The 26213-nt window shown below is 52.4% G+C and overlaps 1 protein-coding gene across 1 annotated transcript in view; it reads left to right on the top strand.

The window, feature by feature from the left end:
• Positions 1 to 24756, top strand: part of RAB11FIP5 (RAB11 family interacting protein 5) — a 39261-nt gene extending 14505 nt beyond the window's left edge. The window contains exons 2-7 of the mRNA XM_059817671.1: positions 1772 to 2211; positions 3575 to 4313; positions 14597 to 17020; positions 17057 to 17200; positions 23013 to 23202; positions 24538 to 24756. Of these exons, the coding sequence (XP_059673654.1) occupies positions 1772 to 2211; positions 3575 to 4313; positions 14597 to 17020; positions 17057 to 17200; positions 23013 to 23202; positions 24538 to 24747 (4147 nt within the window). The 3' untranslated portion in view covers positions 24748 to 24756. The remainder of the gene's footprint in view (positions 1 to 1771; positions 2212 to 3574; positions 4314 to 14596; positions 17021 to 17056; positions 17201 to 23012; positions 23203 to 24537) is intronic.
• The last annotated feature ends 1457 nt before the right edge of the window (positions 24757 to 26213 follow it).

Here is a 26213-nt window from a genome sequence, read left to right as displayed (position 1 = left end):
TCCCTTATTTTTTTTCTTTTCAGTGACTTCACTTTTCGCGTGGATGTAAAACACTGCCAAGATTTTTATTTTCTGGGAAGTCATTGGGAAATCTTTAACCCAGGTCTAGAAATTTCTTCCCCCTTCCATTGCTGCGTATTTCGCCCATGAAGCATGTCACAGAGAAACAGGGTCTGTCCTGAACCTACAGATTTCCTTGCGCCTTGTTAAGGGGAATTTTAATACTTTGATCTAGGAGGGATCAGAGCTGCTGGGGCAGCGGCTGTGCTGGAGACCTGCTCGTCCTGCTGCAGCCGCCCTGGGAAGTGGTGCCTGGAATGGGGGCAGAAAGATGGGGCATCTCATGGGAGCAGAAGGGAGCGAAGGACCACTGCTTAGGGAAGAAATGGTTCCCTCATGGCCTGTATTTTGTGCTGCCCCATCTGAACGTAGTACCGCTGTGAACTGGAGAACTAGAAGGCGTCTCCAAGCATCTCTCGCTTTGGTGTTGTCTCCCCGCTGTTTGTTCCAGCTGGCAGGAGGGAAGTCCCCTCTCCCACCACATACCAGGGGTTGCTTTGTGCCCTGCCAGTGCACAGGCTATTCCCTGCGGAACGATTGGGCCCTAAATGGAGGCTAGGAGGTTTTTTCCCTTCTGCAGTGAATGTTTTGGAGGCTTTTCCCATGCTCCTTTCATGTCTGTGTGCAAAGTGATGGAGCAAAGTCTGCATTATGGGTTTCATCTGGGGCAGGGCAGCAGGGAGCATCCCCCAGTAACCTGCTGTGGGGTTGGTTGAAGCTTTTGCGCTGGTGGATATGGCCAGTATCTCCTTTGGGAGCTCTCACCAGCCCCAGCGGTGCGTTTCTGGGCTTTGGCAACCAGAGTGATGGTTGTTAAAATAAAATCCTTTTCCTTCCTCAGCTCAGGCTTCTAGCTGCCTCAAATTTTACAGACATTTCAGCAGAATTGAGCAATTTGGAGGAGGGGAAGGTGATGGACATAAAGGTTTGCTGCATCGTCCACCATCACATGAGGTCATCACAGATCCCAAAGCTGTACCGCAGGCTGGAGACTGCCATCGGCGGGCTAGGGGAATGCAGATATTTCCCAAATATCCAGTAACCTGGTTAGGGTAGGGTTGGGTAGAGTAGGTGCTGCACAGCAGCTCCTGCTGCCCATAAAGAACTCCTGGGATGCAGCATCCTCTAAATGCTTGATGCAAGGACATTATTAGGCAAACTTCAGCATCTTTATTTAGGGTGAGGCACGGAAAGTCTGGCATAAAGTTATTTTAATGAATGTTGTTGAGTGCCTTTGCCATTACGGCACTGTCTCTGACTTGAAAGGATTTGTTCTGAGTCACTGGCTCTTGAATATTTAAAACGCAAGCACAAAGCACCGTCTTTTTTCAAATGCGGGCTCACAGCAACGTATCAACTGACCGTACAAAAATTTGGCCACCAGTAACTTTCCCCTGAAATGCATGGCAGTATCTGACGCCAGAGTGAGCGAGACGGTGTTTTCCAGGTTATTTAGTGGAAGGACAGTATTTAGTATTAGGACAGGGATGGAGACGGAGCTCTTACAAAGCCGCTGTGGTTCAAGGAGAGGTCTGGTTCCGTGTGACAGCTCTGTGCTTGGCATTTGCGTGTCTCTGACTCTGGTCTTAGGTGACTTCTGGGGCGCTTGTGCTAGCTTCCACCCAGCAGCATCCTTCCCCAAGGTCTTCCTGGCTTGCGTCTCTTGGAAATGACAGAGGAGCCTTTCCTTTTCTTTCCTCTCTGGCTCCAGGTGGCACAAGTTACACTCCAAGGCTGGGAAGAAGGAGAAGGAGCGTGGTGAGATCCTGGTGAGCATCCAGTTCACACGCAACAACCTTACAGCCAGCATGTTCGACCTGTCCATGAAGGACAAGCCACGGTCGCCCTTCGGCAAGCTGAAGGACAAGGTGAAAGGCAAGAAGAAATATGACTTGGAGTCAGCCTCTGCCATCATCCCCAGCAGCATGGGCGCCCTCGACATGGAGGATGACTACGACATTGGGGGCAAGAAGTCCAAAGTCAAGGGCTTCTTCTTGAAGAACAAGCTGCGCAAGTCATCACTGACGCAATCCAACACCTCCTTGGGATCCGACAGCACCATCTCTTCTGCCAGCCTGGGCTTGGCCGCAAATGTTCCCGAGGTAACCAAATCCCCAAGCAGACACAGCAGTCTGTCCACAGAGCGCTCTGGTAAGAGGATATTGGTTTTAATCCCCACCCCACTTTTTTTTTTTTCCCCTTCTTTTCTTTGTAAGGGGCTGTTGAGGCTTTCCTGCAAATCTGTCAACTAATTGCTTACCTAAGAAGTGGCGTCCTGCACAAACCCTCCAAGACCTTCTGTGTGCTTGCCAGAATGGGGGGAGACGTCTAAGATTTTGCTTTTCGTGCTGAGCCTGTATATGAACAGCCTGACTTACGTTGATGCTGCATGTGCTCCCTGCAGTACAGCACAGACTTGTGGGCTACGAGGGTTCTTTAGGACCATTTCTTCTCTGCCCCCTGAAAGTGGGTTGCTAACACTAACTCTTAGCAATAAGCCCCTGGGAGAGGGCTGGGCGAAGCAGAGCATGTTGCTGCTGCGCTGTGCTGCTGCCCAGCTGTCTAATGAGACGCCTCCGGCTTGGAGGCAAAGCTGAAAGAGTGACCGGTTCCCAGTGATTAAAGTGATCTGAGCTCTTGGCACTTGGAGAGCGGTGATTTGCAAACAAAAAAGGCCCTTGTAGAGAATTAATTCTTGCCGTCCCTTGAAAACAAAATATATAATTAAATGGTTTAATTGGCTGGAGACAGCAAATTCCCATATTGGGTGGGAGTCCCTGGGTACACGCTGCTTCTCACCATGCCAGTGAGGCCGCCCACATGATGGCTCTCAGTTTCTGCTGGGTGATGTTCCCATGCGCAGCTGGAAAGCGAGCGGAGACACGGGTCTGGCCCCATCATCCTCGCGTCTCGGTGAAGGAGACAGCATCTCCGGCTAGGAGGGGAGAGCAGCTACATGTCATCTAAAGTCCAGGCAGTCCTTCTCATCGGGCTCTCCACGTAACCCCAAAAATCTGCTGAGCGTTAGCAATAGCTGCAGGGTCAAGCAGTGGGAGGGAGAAGCAGGCACTGGACCCTCCTGGCTGCAGAGCAGCAGCCTGGCCTGTCGGAGCAGAGCTCAGAGGCTCATTGTCTTTCATTCAATGCAAACTCTTTAAATCACACGGAAGCATAAGCCCTTTAAGTAGCTTCTGGGTAGTTCCTTGCATTTATTATTGATCTCAGATCCTCTCAGACAAGGGATTTGTCATCCTACAGAGATTCCTCTCCGGATCCTGCAGTGGGAAGTGATGTACTTAGGGAGAATATCGTATAGCCTGTATAGCCACATACTTGTGACCCCTGCTTTGCATTTCTAGTAATGTAATTATAATCCAGTAGAGCTTGGGAGGGAGAAAGCCGATATGATTTCACAGATCTCCTTAGTGTTTGCAAGTAGAAGATAACGATACTTGTCATACCTGTGCCTGTTACTCAGACGGCCTCACCTCTGTTGTGTTTTATTTCCCCCCAGTGAAAGACTACTTGCCATCTCCAAAGCTGACCCACAAGAGAGCATTCAGTGATGATGTCTCCCAAGTCAGCCCAGTCCTGGAGCCCAAAACAATCCAAAGCCTGAAGCCAAAGAACGATCCCGTGTCCCGGTCTTCCCTCTGCATCAACGGGAGCCACGTTTACAGCGACGAGCCTGCACCAAAGAGCCCCGTGTCTGTCCCTCAGAGCTCTGCGCCGCTGTCCATGCCCAGCATCCCCAGGCGCCAGGAGGAGGGCTTCGGCTTCACTCCCCTCCATCCCAACTCCCACGAGGTGCCTTGGGGGGTCAGCAACTTTGAGAGGACACAGCAGAGAGACGAGCCCAGGTTCATCCCATCTCCTCCCAGCTTAGCCTTGCAAGAAGAGCTCAAGGTCTCCACGAAAGCCGTCACTCTCAGTAACCATCTGGGCAGAGCCAAGATGGAAGAAAACAGTCGCTTAGAGAACAAGCCGACTCAAGCTGCAACACCCATGGCCTTCTCCACGGAAACGACGAAGGACAAACAACCTGAGGAAATGAGGAAGGAAGACAAGAAAGCAAAGGGCGGCCTCTTCCACCACGGGGGCAACAAGAGCGATGCGGGGAGCAAAGGCCAGGGGGAGAAAGTGGGACCCTCCCATGGCTCGTCCATCCACGCGATGGCAGGGGGAGATGAGAGGAATAAGACCAGTGGCTGGTTTGGTTCAAAGGAGGCCAAAGAATCCCCTCAGAAACCCAGGTCAGTGAAATGGGTGTGTTGACATCTAGGCCATTAACCAGCTGCCCCAGCCTCCCGTCTTCAACGGCTGTGCTGTTAAATGCTCTCCAGCATCAGCGGAGGACTGGTCCCCATTGCTCAGACGAGATGATAGCAGGGGAAATGCTTCCTCGGTGTTAAATGTTTCAAAGGGAGGGTGATTTTTCCTGGATCGTCCCCTGGCTTCTGCCACAAACCAACTCCATTTGCCCTCCCAGGCCTTGTTTCCCAGTTGGGGAAGGGAGGGTTCCCCTTCATGGAGAGGGAGATGTTTCCCTCTGCAGAGGCGAGGCTCAGCGTGATCATACGAAGTGGTTCTGTGGCCTCAAAGTAAAGGATCGTTATCCTTTAATTAGCTAAAAAAGCTTCCCTGGCAGTCAGTGTAGGATGTGGGACATAGTGACATATAGTCACATTTTTTTTTTTATTAACCTCCCACCCCCTCTACGTCACTGGTCCAGCCTGGGGGTGCAGTACTTCGGTAACTTGAGATATTATTAATATTTCTGAAGTAACTAATCCCAGCCCTGCTCTTTCCTCTTCCCATCCCACCCCAGCCTTCCCTTCTCCCGATTATGAATCTCTAATTGTTCTTGCTTTGTGTGATGATTCATCCCTCCAAATCCTCAGCACTTTATTTGCGGCACACAAAACGTGGTCTTCGTGCTGTTCCTGTGCGGGCTTTATTGCGACAGTGCGTCACCCATGTCCATCCCTGTAGCCCCTGGCAGCTGAGCTGGGGGTCCAGAGGTCGACCGAGAGCCCGGTGCGGTGTTATCATTGCTCAGTGAGAGGGAGAAAACGGGGTTAAAAGCAGCCAGAGAAAATGACTAGCAGTTGAGAGCTGGTTGAATCTAGAGGGTTGATTTATTATAGGGGTTTTCTAATCTGGGCTGACTTTAACCTAATTTATTAAGCAGAAGGATTTTAATTCAGTCTAAGCCTCCTTTAATGAGGAGGGCACTCATGGTTTATTCAACCTAACCAGATTCCCACATGGGTTAAACTGCTTTTAAAGTGCTGCTCAGACGTAAATGAGGGGGTAAGCACATTGCTCAGTGTGGCTTCAGAACAGGGGCAGCCCCAAAAGTCCTCCTCTTCTCACCCCACAAGAAGATGTCGTGCTCATAGAGGTCTTTAAGGCCAATGGGAGGCAAGAACGTGCTGCCACCCTCCTTCCCAAGGACCGAAGGCCATGTGTCCTTGTCCTGCATGCCTCGAGAGGAGCATGTGCTGTCGGTGCGAGGATGGGAGAGGAGCCGCAAGGGTCGGTAAGGCTTGGTCCTGCCCGCTGCCAGCGCTCCCAGCTGCACAGGCAGAGCTGGGGACACCGAGGCAGGCTGGGAGCTGCTTCTCTGAGCCACAAATACCCCATCTCACAGGGCCCGGAGCTCTTTCCCCCGAAGCCTTTCATTGGGGAGCGAAGCCCGGCTCACATATGGGCGGCGATGGGGAAGGGAAGGACCAGGGAGGATGTGGGCATTCCGTGCTCGAGCCGCTCTGGCAGCAGGAGAGATGACTGTGACGTCCTGGGACTGCTGTGGCTGCATTCCTGTGTATGGGTCTTTCATTTCCAGGAGACTTGAAGCCCCGGTAGTTATTTGGTGTCACATCCCACTGCAAGGTCTGTTTCTGGATGAGACTAAAGGACCCTGGTCTCTGAATGCTGTGATTGAGGAAGGACAGAATATTACCGTTCAAGATTGTTCTTTTAAGTTTTTTTTTTCATTTTGCGATAACAAACCTGCTGTTTGATTTAAGTTCTAGAATAGAGAAGATACAGTATGAAAAATAAACCCATAAAAAATCCTACTGTATTCAGGCAATGACTCCACAAGCTGCCTGAGCCATCCAGCGAAGTACTGTGAGCCTACGATGTATGCGTGTGATGGGGTGGAACCTTTTCCTTGATAAACGGGTGAGAAACCTGCGGGTTTCCTCCTGCTTTGCAATTCGGGGAAGGAGGCCGACACGGGCCGTGCGTTACAACCTGCCGTGCGTTACAACCTGCCGTGCGAGCCGTGCCTGCCCCACTCCTCTGATGGATGCTGCTGTCTTCAAGGCAAGGATGTCCGATCCGGCTGTAAATCAGCTTCCGAGCGTCTGTAGCATCCAACCCAGTGGATAATCGCCGTGAGTGCAGAGGTGCTCCTAAACACTGCTGGTTTCTAACAACCCTCTGCCTTTTTTTAAATGACAGCTGCTGGACCAATTCCCAGCATTAGTTCTTTCCCAGAGGGTTTTCACTCCGTGTTTTTTTTAATCTACTTTAGTGCTAACAGTTTAATTTCAAGTTAAGCTGAAGCTAAGCTTTGCTTAGAGTCGGTTTGCTGTGGCATGCCGAGGACCCCGTCCACAGACGGCTGTCTTGTAAGGAGAAACTTGGATGAGCCATGCAACAGCAGTTCCTCCGGCTGGGGTTTTCTCTCCCAAAAATAGGAATTGCTTTGAAGCAGCATGGGCTGGAGAGAACAAATTCACAGGGGCCCCTTTTGGGGCGTTTATAAGCATCTGAATGGGCTTTAATTGCAGTTTGCAATTTGATAATGGGAAGTAATGAGCTTAAACTGTAGCAAGGGAGATTTAAGGTAGACATTAGGAGAAGTCTCTAATGGAGGATGGTGAAGCGCTAGAGCTGCCTGGCTGGGAGGGGGAAGCCCAGCGTCTGGGGCCTCGGGGCCCAGCGTAGATGAGCACCTTTGGGGAACGTTACGAGAAGCATTTGTCCTATCATGTGGCCCAGGCTGGGCGGTGGGAGATGGTGGCTGAGTTTCATTTGATGTGAAAATGGCCTTTCCATCATCACAGGGAGATGGCCTGTCTCTAGTCTGGCTTTCCTGGTTCTTTGTTTTTTCTGACCATTAATTACAACGTCATTACTTATTCTAGTTATACAGAACTCTAACTTTTCTGATTTTATTCTCCTTCCTTACACTGAACGACCTTGTGGACCATGCCACTGATTCAAGTCAAAACTGTTGAAGAGCTTATTAGGTCTTGATGGTGTCAGATTGAAAGTACGGTCTGGTGCCTTCGTATTGTGACAATCAAACGCATATGGTCTCTCAAGCGTGTGATTGAAAATTTAGCAGTGCTTATCTGTGGGTGTTTTATGGATGTCCATCTGCATCTGGAGGAGCTATTCAGTTACCAGCGTAACTTCTAGAGCTGAAGATGGATTAACCTTTGCTTTGTAGAGAGAACCAGCCTCTGAATCGAGCAGTTTTAAGTCTTTGATTTATCTGCAGAAAGGATTTTTTCCCCTCCTGCTCTCCTGATTCTGGAAACTTCAGCTTTGCGGCTCTGATCAGTTGAGCAAGCAGCATCTTCTTACCTTTTTGCCCACCATGCATAGGTCAAGTTTCACCCGAAGCTGAATGTGGGGAGAGAGCGTCAAAAGCAGTCACCTTTGCAAGACCAGAAAACTAAACCTGTAATTAGTTAAAAGGTCTGTAATTAGAAAGATGCTTTACAGTTAAGGTTTAAATTAGCCTGCAGCTAAGACAAGTTTGGCACAGCTTGTCTTTAACCACTTGCTCTTGCAAAACCACACCCTTTCTAAAATAAGGAAGCCGCTGACTTTCAGCTGGTTTTAACTTCAGCTTTATAAAAAGGTTTTCTGTTCTGTTACGGGCTGGTTTTGCTGACCCATCGGTAAGTGCGCGCGAGCTGGTGCTGCCCTGCAAGCTGCAAACCTGCCCGCTCTCTTATCCAGGGAGAGGGCTGGACATTTCTGCCTCCAGCCCTTATTTACACGTTTGTTCGCTGACTCTGGCAGGGACGCAGGTCCCAAAGGCTGTGCCTGTCTGCCCCGGCTTTGCTAATCCGTGGCGGCAACCGGGCTTTGATACTGGCTTGAATGGAAGCAGTAGGAAGATAGTGTTTGCTCTTTGGAGACCTGAATAAAAGACTGTTTGGGGTTTGTTGTTTTTAAGGTTGTGTGGTCAAGGGTTGTATGTAAGGAAGAAGCTCAGCAGGTTTATTTGAGGCAAGGCCTGAGGCTAAAACAATTGGTTTAACTATTTTCAGGGTTTCTACAATGTTATCAGAGCTCCACAGGTCCTGCTTCCTGCGGCATGAATTGGGATGATAAAATGAGGCTGCATCTCATGCTTGGCAATAGGAAAAAAGAGAAATTACACTCTCTCTTGTAAAAAATAATTGCGTTAGTGCCATTTGCAGGTTAAAGCCCCTTCCCTCTGTCACTGCTTTCATGGGAGGAAAATGTAAAATCCCTCGCCACCTTGGCTGTCACTCCACTTTCCATAGTCCATACCCTTATATCCAGCAGTGAGGCCAAATATTGACTCGAATTCCTCACTCTTCATCATGTACTCCTAAAAAGTACGTTTCCTAAATGCTGGAAATGAGAAGAAGGTTTTGAATGATTGGATCACAGTCCTCAGACAGGCTGGCAGTGGGGAGCGGTGCAGTTGGACCAGGTGAGCTTGTCAGCGGGATTGAACACTGATGCATGTGATAGCCCCCTCCAAAGCAGCATTAGTGGGGACTTTCAGAGCAGAACCTGCGAGGCTGCAAAGTTTGGTGAAGACAAGCACAGTGTTGTGAGAACCAGGGCATCAGGGATAAAGGTGATGCTGCGGGTGAGTCCATCGTGGGAGCCGTCAGGGTCACATCTCTGGCACAGGTCTCGTATCCATGCAAGCTGCAAAACTGCATGCTTGCATTGGATCAGTCACAGAGTAAAAATGGTCAGGGATGGACCTGGACATTTTCCCTCTGGCGTGAGGGGTGCGGGGAGCCTGCAAGGGTGAAAAATGGCTCTTAAAATGCCTCTGCCTTCCTTTTGCCTGCTGAGCCTGCATTTCCCAGGGATGGACATGAAGCAGGATGGTGAATTGGATCCTAAGCTGGCACCAGCTCAGCCCTGGTGAGACAAATCTGCTTTGTAGCTGTCCAGGTAGAGCACAGCCCCGCTCCCACCTCTAGAACTGGGTATCGGGGTTAGCACTTTGCATCTACCTGGGCTCCTACTGCCCAGATCCTATCGCTGATATTTTTTTTTTATTCCTGTGGTTTTGGGGCAAATCTCTATAAAGCAGGACTTGTCCATTTTAATTGGGATGATGGGCAGGTGAGGACCAAGGGGAAAGTAAAGTGGTTATTGCAGATAGCTAAACCCCTTGCTTTCACCTCCAAAATTGCTATTTAAAAGCAGCATTTGCATATATTCTCTGACTCCTTCCCACTTGGGTTCCCACCCTGTAGAAAAACGTCCTGGCCTGCCGTGCCCATCTCTTCCCAACCCCTTTCTGCACAAATCCTGCCGTGCTAGCCTTGCTCACGCCGGTGCGAGGAAATTCCTGATCCCTGCCAGGCTTTGAAGCTGCCACCGGTGCCTCCAGCACCCCGGTCCTTCCACCTTCCCTGGCTTGCTTGCAATATGCCCCGGGTGTGTGCTTGTCTACGGGGAAATGGTGCAAAACGCAGCTTGTGAGTGGTAGGGTCATGGTGCTCCCCTGGATCCAGCCCTCCTAGGAGGGATTTTCCAGTTGAGCTTCAGCACGGCTCTTAACCTCCGCACATTATGACTGGATTTGAGCCCGGCCCTCCCCAAACCCCTGCTTTTTCAGCGCATGTGCTGTTTTCTTTATCTTCATGGTGCAGAGTTACCCACCCTCTTGCAGATGGGCTGCCATGCCTGGGGACGGTGCTCTGTGACTGCGGAGCTGGGGCGGCTGTCTTCAGCCTGAAATTCAGGCTGCGATCTGTAGGGAAAAAATCTCCCTGCATTGAACAAGCTGTTTCAAATAGACTTTCCATCAGGGGGTTGCTCAGCAATATTTTCTTTTCTTCTTTTTTTTTCTGCTGAGAGGCTAAAACGAGTCTGTGAAGTGCTGCCAAACAAATAAATGAGGGCAGAAAGGTACCCGCTATTTATTTTGGCTGGCGGAGCTGTGTGCTGGGGTATGGGAGGAGGAGGGTGAGTCAGCGTTTCAATGCAGCAAAGATCTTCAATCAGGCTGCTGCAAGCGGAGGTTTCCCTCTAGAGGAATACGCCGTCCTCGGCTTCTTGTTTTGCTGAGCACTTCCAGCAGCCTTCATCAGAGGGGGGAAACGGGGCTTTTTGTGGGGTGGGTTATTCGTGGGGAGAGCAGGTCTGCCACCAGCGCCGGGCTGGTCACCAAAACAGGGGATGCTTGTCCTAAGGAAAAGGGTTGAACGGTGACAGTGCAATTGGTGCTTTGAAAACCGGGGGGAAAGATGTGGGCTCTGCTGCCTGGAGTTTGTGGCTGAGAGTGGTTTGTGCAGCCCCTGAGCAAGCCCCAGTGGGTCCCAGCAGGAATGGGGACGGGCAGTGGAAAGGAAACTTCAGTAGGGGGTTTTGGAGGAAGAAAACTGTAATCCCACAAAAAAAAGATGGATTGTAGTTCTGTCTTATATCTTTAGCTTGGCTCGGGCTGCATGTGCTGGGGGAGGACGATATGGGACCGCTGCCTGGCAGGAGTGAGATTTGAGTCCTCCTGCGCCAGAGCCAGAGGCTGCATTGCTTATGGTTTGCTTCCCTCCAGGAAAAGATTCACATTCGCCCACCTCGTTCCCAGCCAAAGTGCAGCCTTCATTTTGAGGCATCCTGACACTGATGTGTAGGTCACAACGGGCATGGGGCAATCAAGGGCTCCCAAAAGCACCATCCCGATTCCTGGTGGCCCAGACCATGCAGGCAGCCACTTGGGGCTGGGACCAGCTCGCTGGCATGGCTGAGAACTGCTCTTTCTCAGCAGGTCCAGCCCCCTGTGAGCCCCATCGTGACTTGGGGAAGGAAGACTTGGTCATCTCAGGTGGGTTTGAAGAGACTTTGAGGATGTTCCTCCACCTGTGCGAGTGGGGATCAGTGCCATTTGGGGCACTGCCCATTGTGTCTGCCTGGGCAAGGGGCTGGTCTGGCATCAGTCATGCGCCGGGGAGGGAACTTCAACCACTCAGCCTTCTGGCAGCTGTGAAGGTCTTTAGCAGTGAGCACTCATTAGGAGCCTGAAGGTGATTAATGCTCTGTAGCCATTTAATGCTAGAGCCCAGCAGAGCTGGCTGGATGAGGCCTCGGTTGCTCTTACTCAGCACTAAATGCTGTTTAAGCAGAATCATGAATGAGGGATCTTAATCTGGACCAAAACATCAAAGCAAGTGCCAGCAAGAAGAAGCAATCACAGGAGCAAGCAGAGGTAGGGCAGCAGCGTGTGCTGTTTGCAGCTGCCTTGAGATTGTGGTGGTTTACGTTGGACCTTGCTGCTTTCCGCTTCCAGCTGGAAAGGAAAATTTGCTGTGTTTTGTCCTGTTGCACCACAGATAACATCCATTTGTGGATTCTGTGAACTCACCTGGCTGGACCTTGGGTCATAGGCAGCTGCGCTTCTCTTCTGGAGAGCTTAAATTTGAGGGTGATTAGGGAAAAAGCTCAAGTGGCAATGAACAGGAGCCTGTGCTCCAGCGTGCGTGTTTGGCTGAGGAGCATGAAGCCACCCAGCAGCTGCAGGCATTTGTCTGCACCTTCTGCATTCAGAAAACCAGAAGAATTGAGGGATTCTGTCAATACAAGCCATAGCCTTGAGACCTTCGGGATGGCAATCACCAAATAGCGGTGACAGAGAGTTGGGGAGAGATGGGCTGCCCTGTCTCCTTGTGCAAATGCTGTCATGCTGCGCCACTGCTGCCTCATGGATGGTCTTTTACAGAACACGGAGGCTGTCTTGTGGATGGTCTGGAGTGGATCTTGTGCTGGAGGCACAGCTCAGGTGCAGAGCACCCCAACCACATGCCGATCCCCAGGTCACAGCATGCCTGGAGAGGTTGGCTCCCAAGCCGAGGGTGGCTGCCGGTCTCTCTGGGGTGGTTTGTGCCTAAAGGTCCATCACCTTCTCCCATTACTTCGGGAGGTTTTCTGCACTCACTGAGAGCTTAAAACATGCAAGGAGAGCTGTGCTGCTCAGAGTTATCTTCTGCGGAAGTGCGTGTCCGGCTGCCCGCAACGGGTTTTCCACCCTGCTACACGCTGGTGGTCCGAGCGGGGAGAGGATGCGGAGATGCAGCGGAGCACGGCCGGGCGTGCGACAGCGTGGGCACCTGCGCCACGGCCACCACTGCTGCTTAGTGACAGCAGGAGAGGGCACCCACGAGCTGTCTGTGCCCGCAGCACCAAGTGAGCTGCAGGTTTGAGTGGAAATGAAGGTTTCGGGGCTTTTTTTGTGCCTGAATTACTAGTTCTGCTAAGTAGTATCTGGCATAGTGTCTGATGGATGCTGGAGCTGAGCCCATTGTGCTCGGCTGCTTGCTGTGTGTGTTACCTATCTAATAACCAGGCTGAGGGGACTTTGGTGGAATTGATTGCATAAATAGGCACCTTTCCAAGGTAGCTGCTCAGAAGGTGATGCATGAGGGGGACTTTGAAGCTGCCAGGAGTGGGGAGAAGTGGGTCCTACCTCGCTGCTGCGGTGTGCATGGACTCCTGCCCATCTGTGCATCACTCGTGGTCCAAGACGCATTGCCGGCACATAACCGTGCCTGCTTTAAAAGCAACCAATGCTGACTGCACCTTCACATGTCGTTAACTTTTGCCTCAAGATGGCATTTTTGCGCTTTAAAATGTGTCTAAGGTTTTCTGTGACATCCATAATAACAGACGAAAATAATTGTCCAAGCAGCTTTGCCATTTGTCAGCGCATTGACTGTGATCTTCCTGTGCCGCCTGTGTTCCCTACCCGCAGCTCGGGTGAGGCAGGGTAATACCGTGATGTAGCCCTGGGGCTGGACATACCCTGTGCATATTGGCAAAGCAATTACTTTATTCATTCCTCGTTAAACATTGATATGCCCAGTGCTGGCTGATCGATGTCCATATTTCTTCCAAACCAAGACTGGGGTCTCTTTGAAGCTCGGCTGTCGTGGCCAATGCAGAAGAAGGAAGTAATCCCACCAGCTCGGTTATGGGATAGCATAGCCGCACGTGCCGGTGTCGGGTGCCCCCATCCTGGGTACGGGATTGCTCCTGGCAGGGGTGAGTCAAGGGGACAGGGGCTCAGGAGGAGCCATCGCGGCAGTCGGAGCACTGGTTGGGGTGCGAGGTGTCCACACGGCACCCTTCGTGATGTGGAAACTTCCAAGACGGCCAGCTCCAGCCTGGCAGGTCTTCCTCAGGGGTGGTGATGCTCATTGCTGGAGGAGTTCCCAAAGGAAGATCAATGAAATCCCAAAGAAAGGTCAGTGTAGTCCCTCTTGAAAAGGCAGCAAAGACCGGCTGCCTGACTCAGGGTGAGGTGCAGGAGGAGACTGAGTCTGAATTTGAGCTGTGCTGAATCCCTTCCTCCTTGGGGTCCCACGTAGGGGTTCAGGCATTTCAGGACCTCGGGCCAGAAATGACGTGACGAAGGGCATGTGGGGAGGCTGGGTAGAGTCAAGAGTGGAGCCAGGGCCACATCCTGGTGACGTGCTCCCTCCTGCTCGGCTCTAGTTCCTTGGCCACCCACAGCCATGTTAGCCTCCCTCCTGTGCAAGAGGGAGCACCATGTCTGCTGTCATCCCGATACATTGCCAAACAAGTAACAAGGCACTGGGGTAAACTGGGAAAGACTCACTCCTGCGTGCTCTTACTGGCTGAAGTAATACTGATCCAAGAGCCCAGCCCGGCTCCTCGTGCGCAGCCTGCCCTGAGTATGCACCAGTGTCCACACAAAAAAAATGAGCCGAGTCCTTGGGCTGCAGGAGGTGAGAAAAACCTCTCGGGCTCCTGAGTCTTAGGGCTTGCTAAGGCAGAAAGGGGAAATTTGTAGGACTGTTCTAGAAGAAGGGCTGCCCTTTCCTTTTTGTCGTGCATGCCCTTTCCACGCCTTGACTCCATAATCATTGCTCTGCCTAACAAGAGAGATGAGTATGTATTTGATCATTGCATTGCTTTGAACCGAAGCGTTTGTAGTGTGTGTGGTGTATGCTTACAGCACTGTCACAGCATTAACCAGGAGGACTGTTTTGTCTTCCCTCCACAGCCTGGAAGTGTCTCCTCAGGTAGAAACCAGCTCAGATGCTCCTTCTCATTTTCCTCCCTGCTCCCCTGCCCAGTTTCCTCCTGCCGCTGTAGCCCATCTCACTAGCATGCCAAGCGCTAACCTCTCTCCCGCTTTTGGAGACAGTCAGTCTGGATACTTATCCCCTACCAACCCATTCCTCAACTCCCTGCAGAGCAATCCTTTCTTTGAGGACCTCCTCGCTGACCAGGTACTAAATTCTCCTTCACCTACTCACTTTTTCTCTAGTTTCCCGTCTGAGCCGCATGCTTCAACAGAGGTCGCTGGGAGCTTTTATTCCTCTGAGGATTGCAGTCCCTCTGCCTCCCTAGGACATAAAGACCCGGAGGGAGAGTCTCCAGCCAAAAGCGTTTGTGTCCCTGTTCCAGAAACTACACCCCCATCACAAGGAGACCTTCCTCCTTCGGACGAGAAACCTGCTGTCCCTCCTCCCCTCTCGGAGTGGGACGATACCTTCGATGCCTTTGCGACCAGCAGGCTCAAACCAGAACTGAAGAAGGAAAACTTCTTTGCGTCGGTGGCGGCGGAGGGCATGGCTTTCATCGACGATCCCGATGTAGCCAGCCCAACAGAAAGATCAGCCGAGCCGGCTCGAGAGAAGGGGACAAAAGTATTTGAAAAGGCTGATTCACAAATGGGCAGTGAAATGCCTGCAACTCTACGGGCTTGGACAAATTTCTCCGGTTTAGACGTGGGGGCAAATTTGGTGAGCACAACCCAGGAAGCGACTGTGATTGAGGATGTGCTGAGCCCTGTGTCTGCGGGGTCGATGGGAAGGAGGAGGAAAAGCAGCACGCCTACGGTTTGGACAGCCATGTTTGCATCGGGAAATCCAGGGGAAAAAGAGGCTTCAACACCCCTAACTGCTGAAAATAGTGCTAGGGAGGAAGGGGACAGTAATGAGGAGGAACCCTCTAGTGCAGGGACAAACGGATGGATGACCATAGCCACTGAAACCGCTCCTGACCTGTCAGAGAGCACCCAAAGCATGGCTGAGCAGGAGTGTGTGGGTCAGGAAAGCACGTTCGGCCCACGGCCACCCTTCCTCAGCGAAGGCACCTTTGAAGCAAAAAGCGGATCTCGTGCCGCCACTTGCGTGTTGCCCAGAAGCACCTTTGCCCCCGAGCTCACCTCCGAAACCCTGCCAGGCAGCAACGTGGCGGCCGTGCCCCCACGGGTGCTCGCAGATGTGGCAGCACGACGGTTCCCCATGGGCCCCGAGCCAGGGACAGAGCCCCAGGGTGCTGGTAGTGAGGAGGAAGCATTCGACATACGGACTTCAGTCTACCGTCTCCAGGCGAGCATGCGGCTTGAGGCCAGCGAAAACCGTGTAAAACTCAGCTCCGACATTCGCGAGAGGCACGTCGTCCTCTCTTCGTGGACAGGCACTCGAGAGAGGGAAGAGATGGCGGCTGGCTCAGCCGCGCCACCCCCCAAACCTCCGAGGTGGTTTGCAGCTGCAGGCGGCAGAGGGGATGGCGAGGAGGAGGATGCTTGCGACCTGCAGCCGAGGCAGCGAGGCAGCGAGGAGCAATGCGAAGAGGCGGAGAGCCCAAAGGCAGATGTGGAGCTGCCGAAGAGCTGTCTGAGCAGCGAGCCCTCTGTCCTGGCATCTCCCAGCCTGCCCGCACTGGGAGTGGACGTAGCTGAAGCTGGGAGCGAGTTCCCAGTCTCCAAGGATGCCAAATCTGCCACTGCAGACTCAGCAGCTAATTTGGAGGCGAGAGCTAGCGAGTTGGTAAAAAGAGACACCTCTTCGGGGGAAGACCGATCAGAGATGAATGAGACAGATGCGGCTGAGCAGTTTGAGACTTGCCCATCGAAGTTCTCCCTAGATGGATTAGGCCAGTCGGGTGCTAAGGAGAGCTGGAGCCAGCGAGGTTTATCTCCTCTGATGGGGGTCACAGATGGTGCCGAGTGGGAGATGGCCTCCGAACAGGAGCCGTTCCCTGAGGAGCTCAGTATGTCGGGACTAAATCCACCTTCCAAGCTAGACCCAGGCCAGCCGGAAATCTTCTGGACGGCTCTGGAAGAGCAGGAGGCAGCTGGTCACTCCGCGGGTCTCGGCCCAGCGGCGCGACCCCAAAGGTTAGCGCGTGCAGAGAGTCCACCCCAGCTGGAGCCGGCGTGGGGTGATGGTGAGGGGCGGCATGGGCCGGTGGCTGGCCTCGCTGGGCGAGCGGGAGGCCAGCCTGAGCCTTGCGCCCCCGTGGCAGTGGCCGGCTCTCCCCGAGAGGCAGAGCAGGGCAGACCCCCTGCCAGTGAGCCCGAGGGGCCGTGGCACCGATGCTCGGCAGACAGCAGGATAGACTTCAAGAAGGCCGATTTCTGGAAGCCAGATAGGGTGGAGGAGAGGCGTGAGCAGGATGCTTCAGCCCTGAGAAATCCCTTTGCTCCGGCACTCAGCCCAAATGCCCCAAGCAATCCCTTTGTGGAGAAGCCACCAGACCCCCTCCCTGTTCAAGCTGTGCTGCCCGAAAGGCTTGGTCAGGGAGGCTTCAGCTTCAGCAGCCTCCATGAGGAAGCCCCTGGGCAAGGCTTCCAGCCCACTAACCTCCCCGGGGACCCGCTAGGCAAGCCTCCTTTCCTGCATGACAGCCAGCCCTTGGCCTTCTCCACCCCTTTCCTTGTGGCTGCAACTAACCCTAAACAGTTTGATTTCCCTTCCCCTGTTGCGTGCCCCGCAAGCAGCGGGGTCCCTGCCGCAACCAGCCGCGCAGCCGCCCAGCCCTGCCCTTTGCCGCAGTCCGGTGACACACAAGCTTCAGCGCTCGTGGTTTTGCCCAGGGAGACACAGCCAGCTGAGAAGCCCTTTTTCCAGCAGATGACCAGGTGAGCACTCTCCGGGGAAGGCGAAGGGTTTGTATTTGGTAGAGGTGAACCCTGTCTCCCTTCTGCTCTTATCGGGGGGCCGATAAGTGGACCCCGGCTCAATGCCAGCAGCTCACAATTGCGCTGACTCCAAGGAGGCTGCTCCACGTGTTGCTGCAGGTCCTCTCTCCCCTCACCTTCCCATTGTCCCAGAGAGTCCAGCTTGAACAGCTTGAAGCCTTGGCTCCCTCGGATCACGGTGGGGAATGGCCACTGGTGTCCTGTGTTTGCCCTAAACTAGGGCAAACTGTTTGACGCATCCAAGACCTGCCCGAGCTGAAAATTCAGCTGCAGCAGAATTGCATGGGCATTTCACTCAATGCTAATTTTGGCTCCATCATCTTCCCCGTGCTTGCAAAATAGGTGCCTTTTCTATGTCTGCCAGGAGAGTTTCCAGCCGTTAATGCTCTCATGAGTTCCTTCATGGCATGTGCGCAGCTACTGCCCCTTCCCTTTTCATTAATTCAGCTTTGGTTTCTTGCCTTTTTAAACGACCATCAGGTACTAAAAACCTTCTTCTCTCCATAGCAAACAAAAAAAAAGTAGTTTCACTGGGGTGGTGGCAAAATGCCATTCTCCCCTCCCTCCTGCCAAGATGCCTGTTGGCTATGAAGCAAGTGGGACTTAGCCTTAAGGATAATGGGAATGGCAGTGAATCAGAGGAATGAAGGAGCTGTTCCTCCTCCCAAGTCAGTCTTGGGCTTGTAGAAATGCCGTGAAGCAGATAAAGATGCTGAGTTTAGGGCATGGAGTCTTGCTCTATGTCCTTCTAGTTTTTCTGGTACACCTTCCCCTGGTCTGCCTGGGCAGGAGAGGATTGTCACGGGCTCTGCCTGCCCAGAGTATCAAGGATCAAGCTCTTGTGGTTTACTTGGGGACCTGGGTCTTCTAGCAGTGATTTATTTGATCAACCTCACTTCTGCAACAGGAGGGAGATAGAGTTTCATGGGGGCACTGAAATGATAAAATCCTGTCTGGCCCAAAAATAATACTGGTCATGGCCCTGGTGAGAGAGAGGGCAGGGGGATGGGGACAGCAGAACTTAGCTGAGCTCCAGCCCTTCTGCATGGGGATCCCTCCGTGGCTCGAGCATGTGTTTGATGTGCAAAATGACCTCGGGAGCAAAGACCAGCAAGAGATGGGTGTGTTACCTGATTTTTTTTTTCTTCTTCTTTATCAAGGCCAGATCCTCAAATCATTCTTAATTGGATTATTCATCCTCCAACAAATAACTTTGTTCAAAATTTGCATATAGCAGGTATGCAGAATCCTCCTGAATTTTGGTGATGTTTGTTATATTTCATGGAAAGAGAAGTGTCCTGCAATCCCAAAGGGTAAAATTAGGGAATGAGAGAAGTGTAGTCCCAGGGCTGTCTTTGTCGGTAGTATGCGCTCACAGTCATCTTTGGGCTTGACTGTGCATCCATCCAAGGGCTGACTGGCTTGTGGGAGGAAAGTGGGCTTGGACCTAAGAGCTGGTCGTCATGTCAGTGGTGGCTTCTGTCATGAGACACGTCTGAGAAGTCCTTGAACGTCTCTGCTCTGCTTTCCCTACCTGTAAAACGCGAATGTTTTGGATACTTGCTGCTGTGATTGAAGAACCTTTGAAGAGTTACTGAGGTCTCTGTGGAAGGCTCTGAGGATCTGCACTACTTTATAAGGTTGGGGAGATGTGACTGATTGTCATGGGGGGAGAGAGGCAAGGTGGAAAGGCCCTTTTCTGGGTCCCCGTGGTGATGTGTGCCTTTCCTAGAATCATCTCCTATTAGGATAGTCAGTGGCACGTAGATAAAGAAAAGATATGGTAGAAAAAAGGTGGAAGGGAAAAGGAAAGACTTCCAACTTAGAACAGGCATTGAGGCTTAGCTGGAACAAAAGTGTCTTTCTCTTCCATCAGATAAAAGAGGAGCTGGTACCTGGTGTGGATTATTGAGAGCCTGGTGTGCTGGGGTTATGTGCCCTCCTCGGGAGGGATGGAAACTGGATGTGGGGTCCCATGTCCTCTTCCTAGGTGGCCAGAGGGCTCTCTGCTGGTCATCTTGTTCAAGATGGCAAGTCAAGTGGTAGACCTGTATATCTGAGTGACACCAGCACCTCCTGCCTAGTCTGGCAGGGGCACCGCCTGGTCACAGTGAGCTGGGAGGCTGTGCCCTCCTGGAACAGCTGCTTGTGTGCCAGATTTGAAGATGCAGCTGGGGAATTCAGAGTCCAGAAGAGCACGCGTTGGGATTGCATTTGCAGATCCTTCCCCGCTCTTCTGCAGCGAGGGAGGGCTCTCGCCACGAAACTGTTGCCGCTGGGGTAAGGTGGGTGCTTGGAGCATCAGTTGCAACACTCAAATGTACGGAGGGTCCCCTTTCTGCTCTTTGGGGAAGGGCAGGGTGGTGCCTTCACCATGGGGAAGGTGTCTCTGGTCACATCTCCTGGTACAGGTTGGACCTAAAGGACAGCCCATGACAGTGCTCTGGGGACTCCGCTGCCTCGGAGGAGCCCAGCAGTTGTGCAGCTCCTTACCCATTGATTGGGAACTCAGATGTGTGACTATTGCAGCATGTCATGGCGCTTGTAGGTGACGGGATTGGGGATGTCACAGGTGCTAAGCATATGCTGCTTTGTGCCTTCCTGATGTCAGGAGTGCAGCAGAATCGTCCCCTCCTGAAAACAAGGTTTCAGGTTAAATCACATGCCAGTCTTTGTGATCTGAATGTATTCCTTGTGGAGCCCTTAGAGCTTAGAGAGTGGCTTGCCACATCCACAGATAGACCTGGGAGAAGAGCTGCTGATCCCAAGTCCAGTCATTCCCTTTCGTCCTGTAGACCCTTTCCCCATGGAGGTCTGGCCCTCAGGTGCTGTGTGCTGCTGCAGGCACAGCGGCTTACCCACGAGAGACTGATATCCTTGGATTCCTTGTCTTGTTCTCTGTGAGAAGCATTTTAATAGGTTGATAAAGACTTGAGTTTCCAGTTGCTGTAGGGGAATCTCCCCAGTTTTTCACTGTGCTCAGCAATGACCTTGGGAGCATCGGTGAAAGCTGTGCTGTGACACAGCAAGGCTTGCTCAGAGAGAGGGACCAGGGCTGTGCCACTGACACCCTGAGATGTTTCATCTTGAATGTGTTAAGCTTCATTGTAGACTTATGTCCGCTCAGAGATGCAGTACTGGATTAGGCAGGCTGTTGGTGTGAGCAACTAATTCTACTCTCAAGTTCACATTCATCGACTGGTGGATGGAAACAGGTCCAACTTCTTGGCAGATCCATCAGGACTTTAAACGTGGCTGTGAAGTCTGAAGCAACCTCTGCTCCCCTGGAAGTACCCGGTGCTGACTGTCCTGGGGTGGGACGCAGGTGGAGGAATGCCTCCTGCTTTCAGAACCTCTCAGAGTGACGAGCCAAGGGGGCAGAGCCCCTGTTTTCCTCAGCAGGAGCCCTGCACACACTACCCTCTCAGCAGGAAAGAATGGGATAATGTTTTTTTCTTTTTTTTTCTAAATACCTTTTTCAGCTCTGCAGGAATTAATATGTTCCCTCCGGCAATGGGGCTGAAAGCTGCCTGCGACCAGACTTGCAGTGGGAAATGTCCCCCTGCTTTCAGAATGCATCCAAGCTATCCCACTGGTGTCCCAACGCTGTTGGTGGTTTTCACTCTGTGGAGTGGCTTTATAAAGTTTGGTCCAAAAGAGGTCCCCTTTGGAGGTTTAAAATGGCGAGTGTTCGTGACGGCCAGCCAGTGCCCTGCAGACCTCTTGCTTAGGGGTGTCGGTCTCCTGCTTCTGCAGCCATACTCTCGTCTTAGTCTCTGCGCTGGCTTGGGGATGCTGTGGAGATGCATGAGGCGATGGTGGCGTTTGAGGCTCCTTATCTTCAGATCTGTCTGTGATGAGCAGTTGTGGTGGCTCCCCAGCCACTCTTCTTCCCAGCCACTGTATTTTGAGGAACCGTAGAAGTCCTACAGTGGTAGTAGAGCTGTCTTCCCCAGAGCCTCCAGTGAACCCCACTCATTTTGGGCTAGGAAGGAGGCTAGCAGTGGTTCAAGCAAGCAAAGTAATTTTTTCTGGTTTTTAAAAGACTTGGGAATGAGCAATTTTTCAGGATCTGTGCATGGATCTCCGGTCCGGTTCACCCTCACCCCATCTTAACATCATAACAAATGGACAATGGCTGGACCGGTTGTAACGTGGTATCGTGGTGTTTGCAGCTCTGCTGGTGAAGGCTTTAGTCTAGGGTGGAGAGTGCTTGAGGCTGATGTGCAGAACGGCGACTTCTCCAACTCCTGGTGCTGTCAGTGGACTCGCGCTTAGGTTCGTGGGATCCCTCTCCATCCTTTCAAGCTGTCCAGGAACCCTTACATCTGTCCATGTGTTTGGACAGCTCTGACAAGGGGTGTTGATCCTCTGGCTTTTGGAGCTAGTCCGTGGCTGCCATTGCTGTCCTCTCCTAGCAAATGGAAGACAGGAGGCATCATCGTTGTTGAAGAGGACTTCTAGTCGTGCCCTGTCAGCACGATGGGGAGATTTCTTGGTACATCCTGATCCCGTCACCACTGACAAGGCATGAGGACACCAGCCTTGAGGACTTGGGCCACCCACCTGATGCCTTATGTGATGCTACCTTTGTCCCAGCCTCACCCATGATCTCTTCCCTGGAGCAGGGTTGAAAGCCACCTGCTCTGCTTTCAAAACGGAAATAAAGCACAGTCGAGCGGTTACAGCACAAGCTGGACTTGAGAGGGGTTTGTCCCAGCCCGGCTAATGGCTCACACAGCCTCCTCCCACAACCCGTCCTACCAACACCCTGAGGTCCCCATTTGTAAAGAGAGTCTGCGGTTGCCCGCCTTGCTTGAGAGCTCATGCGAGCAAGGCGTCCCCCTTCCCCTGCGGTGTTGTTTGGACTCACAGCAGTTGGGCTTATCACCCTTTGCCAGGGTGGCTGCTGCATCTGATGAGTGCAGAGGCTTTGCAGAGCTCCTGGGTGGGTTTTATGATCTTTTCATCCCGAGTATGGTGCACAGGTCTGCCTGCTCCTCGCAGGAAGGTAGCATCAGGTCACTTCTCTTTCCATCACGCTGAAAAGCAAATGTACTTTGTTTAAGGCCAGAAACAATCTTTTTGGGTGAAGAGTGAGGCAAAAATAAATGAAAATGTAATTCCCCCTTAACTGACAGAGAAGGTGCATTCCGACACAGTCTCCTCGCCCTCCCTTTTGGCTAGTGGAGGGGGGGCAAATTTGTGGTGTCTTCCAGGCAGATGGAGCCCAGCTCTTGGGCTGAGGCAGTGCAGGAACTGATGCACAGTGGTGCAGGAGCATCCCTGAAGCATCAGTGGTGACCCCAGATGCTAATCTGGGGGCATCTGGGCAGTGGATGTAGCAGCCCCTGATTACATTGGGCCTGGGTTAAATTTCCCCAGCAGGGCCAACGTCTGGCAGCCGGGAGTTTCGACCCATAGCTCTCTCAGTGTGGACAGAGCAGCGTAGGTGTGAGCACGGGGATCTCTTCTGTATCTCAGCCAAACATGTGTCCTGGGGCTCCTTATCTCATCTCTGGGTGGAAACAGTGCTGGAGAGCACTGTGGGCTGCCTGTTCTGCAGGACGCTGGCTCTCCTCTCCTTTGAGCCGGCAAGCTTTGAGCAACACAGACACAGAGGATTCAGCTGTGTGGAGCTGACTAAATTTGATAAGTGGGTCCCATCCCCATAAAAACCATAGGAAGAGCCAGCAGTGTCACTCCCCAGCTCGGCAGGGTGTTAACTGTCCAACCTCCTTGTTTTCCGTAGTCCTCACCCAGTGAAACCCATCAGTGCTACGGTGCACGATGTCTCCAGTGAGAAGAAGCAGCAGCACAGGTCCAGCCTGACGACCGCTCTGAGCAATGGCCTGGAGAAGCTGAAGACAGTCACCACAAGCAGCGTCCAGCCCGTAGCCCCGTCCTCTCACCCAGAGAGAACGGACGCGAAGAAGTTAAAGGTAGGAACCCACCACTGAGGTGAGAGCTACATTCCTACCTGCTCGAGATGTTCCACAGTTGGTGACAGAGGTGCAGAACACGGGTGTTGGAGGAGGTAGAATGGGGTCCTGCCACAGTGTGAGTGGAACCATGTACATTAACCCCGACATTCAAGGGTTGTCAGACACGGGAACAGGCTGCCCAGGGAGGTGGTTGAGTCACCATCCCTGGAGGTATTTAAAAGACGTGTGGATGAGGCGCTTAGGGACATGGTTTAGTGGTGGACTTGGCAGTGTTAGGTTTACGGTTGGACTCGATGATCTTAAAGGTCTTTTCCAACCTAAATGATTATATGATTCTATGACATCCTTGATCCTGGTTGCCCAGCCTCCTGCTGGCCTCCCTTCCTCCATGACCTGGCCTCTGGACCTTCTCACCCCATCGTTCTTCTCCCATTGCTTGCTTTGGTTTGGGGTTTTTATTGTACAGTGTGTGAGCGAATGCCTGGTTATCTGCAAGACATGAAATACGGAGGATGAGAGCTGCCTTATTGAAGGCCTGAAGGGTTTTTTCTCCTGACAGAGGCAGAGGGAAGGTGCTTCCTGGAGCCTTGCTCAAATGCCGCTCGCCTGGCTGTATTTTAAATGCTGGTGTGTTGAGGCAAGCAAAATACCTGTGTGATACGTCTGAGGGCACAGTCTCACGCGGTTGCCTTCTCCTTCCCTTTGTCTACTGCTGCTCTGTTTGCCTCCCCAACTCGACATGTAAAATGCTGCTGCTGGGGTTCACCTGAGTGGACTCCCCCAGGGCTCTCATCCTCTGGGACAGCTCCTGAGGGGTCTTTCAGCTCTTAATTGTCTTCTCCTGATGTCATCCAGGCCTGCTGCTGGAGGACTGGGGAAGGGGGAAGCCCCAGAGAGGGGACGTAGCTAATGCCAGGCCTCATTATGCCAGGCTAATGGGCTCCGTTGTGCCCATGCCCCTAGCTTCTAACTGTTGGGGGAAAGAGATTTGACACAGTCTTTGGGGAAACAATCTTAAATGATTCACTCAGCTGGTGGAAGTGCTCAGCTGTCACCTCTAGCCATAAGGAGAGGGTGGCATTGGCCTGGATGTCTGGGCAGTTGTTCTGACTCCACTATTTTTGGGCGACTGCACAGCATGTGGGAAAACTGTTTTGTAAAGACACGACGTGTGATAGCTGCACAACGTCTCAGGCTCATCAGGTCAGGTTTGGAAAGAAGACAGACACAGAAAACACTGATTGCTTTGGTGGTTGCTGCACCTCACAAATGCTAAAGGGAGCAGCGGTTCTCATTTGACTCACTGAATGTTCCTCTTGGTTTCTGCTACAGGATCCCACCGTACTGGACCAGTCAGCCAAGTATTATCACTTGACCCACGATGAACTCATCCAGCTCCTGCTGCAGAGAGAGAAGGAGCTGAGCAAGAAGGAGGAGCACATCCATGAACTGGAGAACTACATTGACCAGCTGCTGGTGCGCATCATGGAACAGTCTCCCACACTCCTCCAGATCCCGCTGGGGGAAAGCAAGACCAAGTAACCTCTCCCCAGAGACCAGCATCACTTGCCTAGAGCACTTCTCCAACAAACACGCTGCAAACATCCCTGCACTCCCCCCTCCTCTTACAAGAGGGCTCCAGTGGCTTCTGTTCGCAGAGTTTAGCAGGAAAGGTTATCTGCTCCTTCCCAGCCCAAGCTTATCCCAGCTCTGGCTCCAGGGAACTATAGGGTGGTGGGCTGTCATCCACCCTATGGGGAGGAGCAGAGCCCTCCAAAGGAGGCAGATGCCTCCTTAGGTTCCTGTTGTTGTGACCAAGTGGCCTCTTCTCAGGCACTCATCCTGCCAATGCTTTAAGTGGTCCATGGACATTTGAGAGCTGGAAACCAACCACCTCACCCATGTCTTCATCCTGCTACTGCTGCTCTTCTGCCCACACTCTTCCACATCTCTTTTCTCTGAAGTGGTGTACCCTGGCTGATGGACAGTGTTAAATTGGTTGACGACATCGGGGATGCTTAAACTCAGTAAGGGTCTACTGGCATGTTACCGTCCGCTGAGCCTGCTCAGCAGGGCAGCTAGGGGAAGGGGCTACTGTTGGACGCCTCTTTTCCTTCCTGCCCCATATGTTGTACCCGGAAATGAAGGGTCTCCGTCTGAAGAGCCGGCTCCAAGTTCTGCCAGTACCTGACCGTGTGGGACATGCTACACAAAGCGACAGCAATGGAGTTGGAGGCCGTAAAGGGCTCAACCCGACGTCACTGCCTGACTGTGAGTGGTGTCGATTCCTTTGCTGTGTGCACGCAGAGTCCGGGGTGCTGCCTCAGTTACCCAGCTCAGAACTGAACTTGCAATACAGGAGAAGGGCCAGTGATGGTTTGTGCACCATCAGTACTGCAGGAGATCTTCTTGCGCACCATGCAACCCATCACCAGGCTGGCTGGCACCAGTGTGCCCTGGGGGGGACTCCTGTACGTATAAACCACAGCTGAATTTTCTACTCAGTATTACTCCCCCTTTCCTGCACCCACAGGAATTGCTTTCCACTGGCAGCCCCCCACCATTGACTTTGCATCGTCTTTCTCCATGCAACAGGAAAATGCCATTGGAACCGAAGCTCATCTGCAAAGAAGGATGTCTGACCGCCCGGCCACCTCTATGCATGACATCCTGCTAGGTCAGGCGTCCATCAAACAGCCTCTGTCAAAGCTAGTAATTCAGTAATCGCCGCAGACCCCCTTCAAGCCAGTATTAGTACCGAACACTGCTCGAATTGTATCGCATCTACACGCCAGCGTCAAGTCTCTGGCGGCTTGGGCCCACCCTTAGGTGTTGTAGGCCAGCTCTCTTGGGAGTTGAATGCTTCTTGCTGCTAACTGTTGAGTAACCGTCTCAAGGCCTCTGATTTATGCGGTTTAACAACCGTAGATGATGTTATCCTGAGGCTGGTGAGTGATGCTCCTGGCCGCACCGGAGTACAGCGCAGCTTTTGATTTGGAGATGCAGTG

The sequence above is a fragment of the Gavia stellata genome, chromosome 5 (genome assembly GCF_030936135.1).
Source record: "Gavia stellata isolate bGavSte3 chromosome 5, bGavSte3.hap2, whole genome shotgun sequence".
In the NCBI taxonomy this organism is placed as follows: domain Eukaryota; kingdom Metazoa; phylum Chordata; class Aves; order Gaviiformes; family Gaviidae; genus Gavia; species Gavia stellata.
The sequence above is the reverse complement of the archived record's forward strand: the minus strand, read 5'-3'. Positions and strand labels throughout refer to the sequence as shown.